Raw genomic sequence first — 11,718 nt, 5'->3', positions numbered from 1 at the left:
TGACTGACACACTTACTTGGGGCAGGCCACACACTTTATCAGTAGCCAAGGCATAAAGAGAAACCTGGTCAGATCCACCGTCCACAGTGTCCGTAAGATTAAAGTAACTCCAGGTACAGGAAGAACAATTCTAAGATCAGGTAAGAATTTCTCACAAGGATCCTCATGAAAATGATACTGTGGAGTGTTCAGATAATAAACACAGTGACAGATGTTCTAGGGTGTGCCCAGACACCGGACTCCACAAGGGCAATTGTCTAAAGCTATAACGGAGTTGAATGAATTCAGATGTATTCTGTGAGCATGGAGTACAGACCTTATGTTGAGTATGTTCTCAGAGGCACTGTTATCCTAGGTTTCCTGGTGCTGCACACCTGGAAATATAGTCCAGTTTGCCTGGCTAGGTCCAGTTTATGCCCGTGAACTCCCCCTTTCTCCCAGGTGTCCCAGTTTGAACGATAAAGCAAGCTTACAGTCATCCTATCTAGAAATCACCTGGCAGACCTTGCCCTCCCCAACTCATCCAGTTCCATAGATGTGCAAAGTTCCTCAGGCCAATATGATAGAGACTCCCCTAGTATTTAGCTGAGTCTCTCCCAGTGGATTCTCCACACCTCTGTACCCAAATCCTTGGAGCTGAGTAAACACTTTTGCTTATGCTAATACTTGTGTAAATCTGACCATCTGTATGCTGGTGAACAAACCAGAGAGGTTTACATATGTTACAAATCACAGAGAGCTACACCTTAGAAGTGGTGGAAAATCCCCATGTAGTACAATTCAGGAAAAGCAATTCTGCAAAGAACGACCTCTTTTCAGGCTGGGGGGACAGCTCTCTCTGATCTGACTTCATGGAGGAGACCCAAGGGCAGTTATGATTTTTCTTAGGAAGCCAAGTTCTAGTACAGTAAGTCCCCTACATATGAGAGAGTTCCATTCTGAGAGCATGTTCATGAAGTCCAATTTGTTCTTAAGTCCAACAAAGTTAGCCTAGGTACCCAACTAACATAATCAGCTATCTAGTACTGTACTACAATAGGTTTAAAATACTTTTCACACAAACACGTACAAAAGTTTTAATCTTACAGTACTTTGAAAAGTACAGTGGTACAGTACAACAGCTGGCACATAGGGGCTGGCATCAAGGGAACAGGCAAGAAGAGTTACTGGAGGAGGGAGAGGAGGTGGGAGATGGTAGAGCTGAAGGATCATCAGCAATAGGAGATGGAGGACAAGCTGCCATTTCACTCACACCTGACACTGATGGGACAGGTTCTGGTTCCTTGCTCGATTCGATTCCATCCACCCTCTTGAAAAAATGATCCAGTCATGTCTACGTAGTAGTTCTTTTTTTCTCGTCATAGATGACATGGTAGCACTGGGTTGCATTCTAAACCACTGCTGCAACCTTTGTGTACCATTCTATGTTTGGGTCCTGTGCCTGGAAAACTAACAGTGCCTCCTCAAGTAAAGAAAATCCCCTTGCCATTTTCTGCACTGTAAATCTCTTCGGTTCTTCAGTTACTTCTTCCTCTTGTCTCTGTCCTTTCTCTGGGACTCCAATTCCCTCAGGTCTTCATTAGTAAGCTCCTCGTGTTGCACAGCAACAGTACTTTAAAGTACACAAAAGCACAACCACTTGTAGAGGATGCACGCACGTGACAATGCCCGCCAGACACATGAACTTAGACTGGACATGCAAACACATGTTCACATCTTTGAAAGTTTGCAACTTGAAGGTTCGTATGTAGGGGACTTACTATACGTGAATACATGGGTGGCTACCTATTATTTTTGCTTCATTCATTCGACCTCTGATAATCTCACTCTCAGAAATCCCTCTGAGGAACAATTCTGTTTCCAGCTCTTGGTCCACTTGGTTCTGATGAAGCTGAGCACACCTAACTTAGGGAGGAATGTGTGACCCAGGTTTAAGCCTGGCCCTAGTGATTGATTCAGGGATGGATATATGGCCAGCCAGATACCTTTGCTGGGAATTTTTGGAAAGAGGCTTGATGCTGAGAGGATGTGACATGAGTTGACATGGCCATCAAGTTACCATGTGACACCTGGGTTAGCAGAAGGCAGAAAGCTATGATCAGAGGCAAGCCCTGATTATGTCCTATGTGTCCCCATGCAGCTGTGTTTCAAATCAGAACTACTCAGACTTTTTGGACTATATGAGCCATTTTTGCCTAATAGAGAATGGATTGGGTTTTCTATTACTTGTTATATAAAAGCCTTAACTGGTAGAAAGATGAAAATTCCTAACTCCTATGCCTCCTAAACATGGCCCAGTGGTTGGATGGAAAATACTTCAAAGCAGAAAGTAACCACCATAGGCAGAGAAAAACATCTACAATGTACCTGTGGAACATTTTGAGGAATAAATATCCTTGTGGAAAATCTGTCATCACTTGGAAGTTGCAAAATGTAATACAATGATCAAAATTTCAGGGAATTCTGGATGCCATCTCAAGAAATGATGGTTTCAAGTTTTAGAGTAGTTATTTTAGGCTATTCTTTCTTGAAAATAGTTAATTAGTTAAGATAAGATAGTCCATTGAGACCATTCCTAGTGTGTGGCAATAAAACCACATCATCAACATCTAGGTTATTACTTAGGTGTTTTCCCTAATAGAAGTCTTTGAAAGCAAAACAACCCATTAGAGGCAGTTGGGCTCAGAACTTTTTGGAGGCAGATGAACTAATTCTTATTAAGGAAAGCTAAGCTGTAGTGGCTTTATTTATTTTTTAAATATTTATTTATTTATTGGCCACATTGGGTCTTTGCTGCTACGCATGGGCTTTCTCTAGTTGCGGTGAGCAGGGGCTACTCTTCATTGTGGTGCATGGGCTTCTCATTGCAATGGCTTCTCTTGTTGCAGAGCATGCGCTCCAGGCAGGTGGGTTTCAGTAGTTGTGGCAGGTGGGCTCAATAGTTGTGGCTCACGGGCTCGAACCTGTGTCCCCTGCATTGGCAGGTGGATTCTTAACCACTGTGTTACTGGGGAAGCCCATGCTTTATTTATTTTTATAAATTTATTTATTTATTGGCTGTGTTGGGTCTTTGTTGCTGCATACAGGCTTTCCCTAGTTGCAGCAAGTGGGGGCTACTCTTCCTTGAGGTGCGCAGGCTTCTCATTGCAGTGGCTTCTCTTGTTGTGGCTCACGGGCTCTAGAGTGCAGGCTCAGTAGTTGCTGCACACGGGATTAATTGTTCCGTGCCATGTGGGGTCTTCCCGGACCAGGGCTCGAACCCGTGTCCCCTGCATTGGCAAGCGGGGTCTTAGCCATTGCACCACCAGGGAAGTCCCTCTAGTGGTTTTAAGTGATCCATGTGCTTGAAAACCACTGGCCTGGGAATTAGAAAGCCTGAATTCTAGTTTCAGTTCTGATACTAAATTAGCTCCTTGATTCTGACAAAGTCCTTTTAAACTCTGTGGGCCTTGGTTTTTTCTTCCATAAAACAGAATTTAGACTAGATAACTAAAGTCTCCTCCAGCTTTAAGATTATGATCCAGTAATTTGGGTATGGCTACTATACTATCTCTTTGTAAATAGGAAGTCTTCTTCATATGTCATAGAGTAATTTATAAATATAGAAATCATAAAAAGTGGCTTTTATTTCCTTTTCCCTTGTGTTTATGTATAAACCCTGTTTTGTCTACTTGGGCCCTTAGTGAAAATCAGACAAAAATAAAACAAGGAAGGATCAATGTCATTAAGAATTAAAACTAAGTATAAAGCATGGTGTTCACATATACATTACTTAATAAGCACTTTGTTATTGGGCTACAGTAAGAATATGACATTATGCTTGTTTTCAAGAAGCTCCCAGTGTAATACTGGAGACAGATTGTGTTAAATCACAAAAGTGGGCACACAGGCTCTGAGTCTGCAGAAGGAGAATACTTAAGTTGGATTGTGAATTTAGCGAAGTCGTCTTAGAGCTGACCCTTATATTTTAAAGGGCTGACTGAAAATTTTAGGCAGAGAGATTATCATGTATTCAACCCTATTTTCATTATTATAGAAATAAATCAAAGAGGATATCTGGAAAATGGGTGGATGTATGTAAATTCTGATTCTTCCCCAGGCAGATTTGCTCTATTTGAGTTATCGATAACTAACATTGATTGAATGCCTGCTGTGTCTTACACTGTTAGTACTTTACACGTTCTCTCATTTAATACACACTTTTCAAACCTCATTTAACAATTAAGATTAGATGACAGACAGGCGCTAGGAAATGGCAAAGTTAAGGATTCCAAATCATGTCCACTTGTCTCCAAAGCCCTTAATCTTTCCATGACAATGCCATTTGTCTCAAAGAATGCAGAATTTTCTTCACAGCTCTAAAATGCATAGATTCTGACGCCTTTGACTTCCTTCTAATTAGTTGCCTACCAGTTAAACACCTCCTCTACTCGAGTTTATTAGCTCTCATTTGGATTAGGAGAACCTCAAGCTGGTTTTTCTAGGGAATCATCTGTAGAGCGGCTCGAAATGCAGGTTCCCAGACTATGGCCCTGGAGATTCTAATTCGGGATTGGATTGGGGTCTAGAATCTGTATTTCTAACAAGCATGTAAATCATGAGTAGTCAAACTGGAGGAAACACTGGGCTAGTGCCCTAGCCTAATACATCTACCCATTTCTAACTTTCTTATTTCAACCCAGTCCCTTTTTCAGCATTACCCTCAAGGTCCCTGAAGAATTCCATGCTGTTTCCAATGTTTTATTTACTGGTAATAATAAACACTACTCCCGCGACACACGACACCCTCCCCCCACGCCCCGCCGCCTTGGACAGAATCTCCATGAAAGAAGAGACTGAAACTGCAGTACCTGGGCGCACAGCAGGCGTTCAATATTTACTGAACCAGAAAACCCACGAAGTAATTCCTATTATTATTCTCCAATCTGAAAATCTGGAGGAGACTAAAAGAAATAACACAGTTGTGGTAGCTTGTAACGTTAATGCTAATTTGGGACGCACTGCCTCGTTGCCCACCACGTGCCGCTCACGGCGACAAACTCTCGCCCCCTCCCAAAGCTCGACCCTCCGGAGGTGCGCGGCCACCACCGGGCCACGCCACGATCCCAGGAAACGCATTTGGAAACCAGGTCCAACACGATGAAGAGACGGAAAAGCCCGCTCTTCTCTCCAATATGGCGGGTCGGGTCACATGGGCTCGGAGGCGGGGCTGAAATGCAGGTCACGTGCTGCGGAGGGGGCGGTGGTCACGGAGGCGTGGCCATAACACCGCGGAGTCTCCTGGGCTCAGGCTCCTCGTGGGCCACGCCCCCCGGCCCCTTCGGGGGCTCGTGAGCGACGGACGGGGTGGAGCTTTCCTCGTGACCTTTCACCTCAGCATGGCTGCGCCCGCGGGACCGGTGAAGTTCTGGAGACCCGGTAAGGCCCTTGGCGGAACGCTGGGCAGATGCGGCAGCCTGACTTCTGTCTTTGCCCCGCGGCCGGCGTCCTGGCGCCTGCGGACCTGCTCGCAGGCCTGACCTCGGCCAGCTGGCCACCGCCGCCTCCGAGGTGGTGGGCTGAGCGGCTTAGGCGCCCACAGTGGTCCTCAGGGATTCAGGGATCCGCCCCCAGCTTGGGCAGAAATTCACTATGTGACCTCAGTTCCAGTCTCCCCGGGCCTCGTTTTCCTCACTCCTGATGCTTCTCTTGGCCAACCCGTGAGATGGGGAAAAGCTAAAGCGCCCACACGTGTCCTTTTACCGCCCTGGGGCTACGCTGGGGCCGGACAGGTAGTGCTGCTCAGGGTTAAGGAGTTCAAGTTAGGAAGTCAGACTGCTTGGGTTTGAATACTCGGCTCTGCCGTAGAGTAGCAGAGTTCTTTTGGGCAAGTCATTGAACCCATCTTAGCCTTAGCCTTCTTATCTGTGAAATGGGCAGAATAGTAACATCTGTCCTGTGGGCTGGAATAACGAGCACGACACGTTGTTTGATGTAGCGTAAGTGTTCATTGAAAGGTCTTAGTCTGCTTTAGGGTAGTCCGTCAACCCCACGTGTCTGCCCCTCTTCGTATTGGCTGTCAGCCACTTTCCCTCTTGAAGGCTAACACCGTTTTCAGCTGTAAAATGATTTGCTTGTTTTGTTTGAATTTATTTATTAATCAGAATTTTATTGAATGTTTACATGCCAGATCCTTCCTCCACTTCCATTAGTTTCTTGCGAAAAACAAGTTTCTTAACGGTTACCAGCTTGTTTTTTCCCCACCACTTGCACCTCCGCAGGTCTGAATGTGCAAAGTGTTGTATATTGCAGCAAAAATGAAATAAGACAGAGAAGGTAATATAAGGGAAGCTTTTAAAGGGTATTTTAGAGTGGTTCCCTGGAATTCTGACCGTGCCTATCAGTGATAATGAAGATGAACCCAAGCAAGGGGTGTGTTAATTCTTTTTTAAAAATCTGTAGCTTGTCACTGGATGAGAATCTTATGATTCAGCATTTCAAGTCATCAGCCAATTATCCATTCTGAGTTTTATTTGCAGCCAAAGCTAAGATCCCATTAGGTAATGAGATACCCTCTGTTTTATTTATTCAGACCTTTACTAACAGGTCAAAGTGTTAAGTACATCAAAGACCTGAATGAATTGTTGAAAATCAGGCCAGGATACTCTTTTGGTTAAAGAACATGGGATTACTCTAAGAGTTCTGTTCCATTATTTAGTTCATTCACTGAAGCCGTACTTAATTGAACAACTAGGCTTCTGGTCAGGAGACAAATAATGGATGATTAGGGCTCTGCTCTGCTCTCAAGATTTATACTCTCTCAATGGTAATATGAAGTTGGATATCCTCTTTAAGAGATTTTAAAGTGAGGCAGAAAAAGGCGGTAGTAAGGAAGATGAGTTCTACTAGGGTCAGACTGTAGAGACCATCCTGACTACCATTTACTAACTTGGCAATTTGGGAGAATCATAGTTACCCCATCTGTAAATTGGGCATGACACCTACCCAAAGGATTGTTTTGAGGTTTAAATGAGAATATATGTCAAGCTCTTAGCACTAGATACATATTAACTATTCTAATTACATGGAAGTACAGAAGAGAGGGAAAAGTGGATAAGAAATACTTCATCAAGGTAGTTATATTTTTGAGGTGAATGTTGAAGCACAAATAAAGCTTTGTTCCGCAGAGAGGTGGGAGAGTGGAGCTCTAAAGGATGTAGCATGAACAAAGGCAAAGTGGGATGGTACCTCAGCAATGTCCAAATCACCAAGATAATTGAGTAGCATAGTGGTGTTTAGTGGTAGGGTATATTTTGGGATGTGGCAGGAGATGAAGCCAGAAGGATAAGGGGGGGCCTCATTGTAAGAAGTCTCCATGCAAGTTAAAGAATTTGGATTTCACTGTTTTTAAGCAGGGGGTAATACGATTAGGTTTATTTTTGGAAGATAACTCTGGCAGTGGTGAGCAGAATGCTTGGGGGAGGAAGTTAGAGTCGGGGACACCCTTAAGAGAAGGTGCTACTCAGATCGAGGAGAGAGATTGAAAACCTCAATTCTGGCGTGTGAGCAGTAGGGAGGGACCTTATTGGAGAGACATTTTAGAGGCAGATGTAGGGGAAGGTGAAGTCGGTAATGATTTAGATTTCCTGGTTCGGTAACTAGGTAAGTGGTTCTCAGGTTTTGCTGTATAGTTGAATCTCTTGGGAAGCTTTTAAAAGTCCTGCTGTTCAGTCATACCCCATGGTAATAAACCAGAAGTCTGGAGGGGCTAGGAACCAGGCATAAGTATTTTTTAAAGATCCCCAGGTAATTCAAGCATGCATCAAAGTTTGGGAACCACTGGTCTAGGTAAACTGTGTTGTCATTCACTAAGATGGGAATGGATGTGGTGCACATTTACCGAGCCCTTTGTGCCGGTCACTTTTACTTATGTCATCTTATTAAGTGGTTACAATATCTTGTGATGGAGGTATTACTCTCATTTTACAGAAGAGGAAACTGAAGCTGAAGATATGAAAGTAGGAGGTGGGAAATACATGGTGAAAGTCAGGAAGGTGACTGAGACTGGTTATAAGCCTAGAAGAAAGTATCCTATAGGCTTGGAGTCACAAGCTCAGGTGGCTACAGGGGCCTTTCGGACAGTCTAAATTAGTGAAGCTGCTGGGTGGAAGTAGTAGGGAGTGATGGGAACTGTAGCACACTAGAGCACACGTACACTGATAGGCATACAGCGTCAGTTACACTGAAGCATGTGTATGCTGTCTAAAGCAGGAAGCTGTACACGGTTTCACCCAGTTGTTGTCATAGGGGCTCAATATCCAGATTGGAATGGGAAATTTTTACGTGTTTTAAATGAATGATTTCAAGCATTTTAACAAAGGTGTGTTAACTACTTTGTGGTCTCTACCATTTTGTGATTTCTGCCTTAAGATCTTTGTATGAGCTGCCTGAGGTTTTTGTAGAAAAAATTGGACTTGATTTGCTAGTACAAATGGATCAGAAGGGCCTGGCCATTTTCCTTCATTCATTCAACAGTTATTTAATGATGCATCAGTGGTTGCCTATGTGCCTGGCAAACACTTCATAGCAACAGCTTTGAAGATTTTTTGACCTGATATACAGTAAGAAATGTGTTGTGATCCAGCATGCATGCATGTGTGTGTGCTCTCACACACACACAGCTGAAAAGGGTTGTACAAAAACAATACTGCTTCTTGGGATGCACTCTGATACTTTCTATTCTGTTTCTAGTTCATTATTAAAAAGTGTTGGTCATGACCCTGTACATGAATCTCCTAACCCATTAATGGGTCACCACTCAAACTGAAAAACTGGATTCTAACCCAGAGGGACTGCTGTTATCAGCCTTGTTTTATACATGGAGAAATGAAGTCCTTGTGGTTTACAAGAATTACAAACTTGTTACTTGCTTAAGCACTGAGAATGTTCCCAAGGGAAAAACAAACCCTAGGCAGCCAGAGTGGGCCGTGGGATGCATATAAAGCGGGGAGGCAGGCCTGGTCTGGCTGAATGGAATCTTTTGTACAGAGGTGACATGCTCCTCGTTGATTGACTGCAGCTGTTCTTGTAAAAGATCTCTAACCGAATATACTGAGGTGAACTTGGTACAGGTTAGAGACCGGAGGGGTAGGGTAGTCAGGAAGACACCTGGGTGGATTAAACCTTGGTGTGGGAGGAAGTAAGAGACCTTGTAGGAGCAGTGTTAAAAGATTTTAGACATGCTGTAAAGGTTTATTGCTTATTTTTCTTTTTAAAAATATTTATTTATTTATTTGGCTGTGCAGGGTCTTAGTTGTGGCATGCAGGATCTAGTTCCCTGACCAGGGATCGAACCTGCATCCCCTCCATTGGGAGCTTGGAGTCTTAAGCACTGGACCATCAGGGAAGTCCCTAGACATGCTGTAAAGGTTTACAGTGTTTTGAAGAGGAGGGAAATCAGGACACAGACAGAGCTGATGAGGATAAGCTCTTTCTTTGTCCTAGTTTTCTTGGGTGAAGATTACAAGGAGATAATAAATGTAGGGATAGTAAGGGGAGAAAGGAAAGGAAACTCACCTCTTTGAGCGCAGGCTTTATTCCAGGTCCTGTTCTATCTTTTATCTTGTTGAAAGGAAGGGCAACATTTTGGCAAAAACAATACAGCAGTGCCCCACTTACCTGATTTTTGGCAATCTTGGACCTCTGGATCACAACTATGTTCCTATAAACGAATGGAAAAGGGATCAGAGATCTACAGCAGTGATTCTAAATTTAGCTGTAGGGGGTCTCTGGACCTCCAGCATTTTGTGTTCTGATAAATTACATTCTAGTGTATTTTTCAGGAGATGGTGTTTGTAATCTTTATTGGATTGTGAAGGGATCTGGGATCCCTCAAAAATGTAAAAATAAATCACTGGGCTAAATATTCTTATCTCAAAGCCTCTGTACTTTCACATAGCATCACGGATTCTGAGTTCAGAAAACCTGGAAGGTGATAGTATTGGGTAATTATCCCTGTAGCACCCCTAACAGAGGGCTGTGAACTTCTAGGGAGGGTTTTTATTGATTCACAAAGGTGGCATACTCCTGTGCTGAACAAGTCTAGCTTTTGGAGATACCTTCCTTATGTTGAGTTGCATTCTGAACTCTATATCATTTACTTATCACTCTGAGTTCTGTCTTGGGCTGCATGAACAATTTGGCCTGAACAGTTACAGAGGCTGATCATAAAAATTAAACCCATGTTCCTCCTAAGGCATTTTCCCTTTCAGGCTAAAAATCCTTAGTACCTTGAACAGCTTTCCATGGGGGTATATGGCTTCCCAGTTCTTCATTCCCCTCAGCCCCAGTTTGTCATTGTTCTTACCAAGAAGCCACTGTGGGTATCTGGTGTTCAGTCTGCTCAGCACAGTGGCTTCTTGGACCAGCACTTCCCACCCAACCACTCCAATTGGCTGCTTCAGATGGGGGCTGCCACTTATCGTACCCCACTCCAGGGCCCTGGTTGCCTGGATTAGGCTGGGCAGTGGCCTAAGCTGGGAGAAAAAGAGCCTTCTCCATCCCCCAAACAGACAACACATACCTGGGCCTCCCGGCTCCCCTCCCTGGGTCTTTCTCTGTTACCACTTTGTGCACTAAGTCATGTTTCTTTGGGAGGAAGAATAAGAGAAGCAAGTAAGCTGCGTGAGGGTAGGGCCTGCATCTGGAGTGTTCACTGCTATATCTCTGGCACGGCCATCTTTGCTGGGTAAGGTGGAGGAACTGTGAGCCTGAGCTCTGGCCCTGGCTGCAGCCTTAATTCCAGCTTCTGTAGAGAAGTGGCCTCAGGGACTGAAAGGAGCTTGTCAAGAGGGGCAGAGAGAGAAGGAAAACGGCCAGGCGGCATTTCAGCTCCTGGTGCCTGTTGACCCTGAGCCTTGCTGTCATCCTACAGTGACAGGCTTCATCGTTTGCCTCAGCTAATTCCCTCTAGATTTCTGGCACTCATTAAGAGTTTGGTAATAATACCAGTGTGGTGGCCGGAACGCGATACATTGTCCTCTGTAATGTATAGTTGCTTGTGGCCACTTTGGAGCCCGATAGGATTGCCATCTCCTTTGTTCTTGACACCGCATTGAGGCTCTTCTGTAGTCTTGTAGGTACCTTTCTAAATGTTAGTAGTTTGAGATTAAAATGCATTGCTTCTGTTCTGTACCTTCGTCTTTGAATTTGTAACTTTCACACAATTTTTCTGTTCCTTATATCAAAGAATCTGAAAAAATCATTTCTGTTGCAGGTACAGAGGGACCAGGTGTCAGCATCTCTGAAGAGAGACAAAGTCTAGCTGAAAACTCTGCAACAACTGTTGTTTACAATCCTTTCGCTGCCCTTTCTATAGAGCAGCAGAGGCAGAAGCTGCCCGTGTTCAAGGTACATTGAATATGCGTGTTCAGTCGTCGGCCTGAAGCAGCCTGCAGTAGCTTTATACTTGGCATTGAAGTGAATGATGTCCTCTTACTCTTAATGATCCTTTAGAACTCAGTGAGCTCAAAGATACCCTATCTGAAGGGGTCATCTCTTCAAAATATATATGTGTTACTTAACCTTATAAATCTGGAAAGTTCTTAACATTTTTTTGGGTTAGAGCTTACATACTGGAAAAATTGGAAGAAATGAAATGATGTTCTTTTTTCCCCTCTTTGCTTTCAATTATGGACAAGTTCAAACATACAGAAAAGTAGAAAACAGTGTGAACTTTTA

At 43.8% G+C, this 11,718-nt stretch overlaps 1 protein-coding gene across 4 annotated transcripts in view; it reads left to right on the top strand.

The window, feature by feature from the left end:
* Positions 1-5,290: 5,290 nt before the first annotated feature.
* Positions 5,291-11,718, top strand: part of DHX35 (DEAH-box helicase 35) — a 68,617-nt gene continuing 62,189 nt past the window's right edge. The window contains exons 1-2 of one of the 4 annotated variants that reach the window (XM_057703390.1): positions 5,291-5,418; positions 11,255-11,388. In XM_057703390.1, coding sequence (XP_057559373.1) covers positions 5,379-5,418; positions 11,255-11,388 — 174 coding nt within the window. In that variant the 5' untranslated portion in view covers positions 5,291-5,378. The remainder of the gene's footprint in view (positions 5,419-11,254; positions 11,389-11,718) is intronic. The other 3 variants (XR_009048503.1, XM_057703393.1, XM_057703391.1) reach the window with 3 other exon arrangements.

The sequence above is a fragment of the Hippopotamus amphibius genome, chromosome 12 (assembly GCF_030028045.1).
Source record: "Hippopotamus amphibius kiboko isolate mHipAmp2 chromosome 12, mHipAmp2.hap2, whole genome shotgun sequence".
Taxonomy (NCBI): Eukaryota; Metazoa; Chordata; class Mammalia; order Artiodactyla; family Hippopotamidae; genus Hippopotamus; species Hippopotamus amphibius.
The sequence above is the reverse complement of the archived record's forward strand: the minus strand, read 5'-3'. Positions and strand labels throughout refer to the sequence as shown.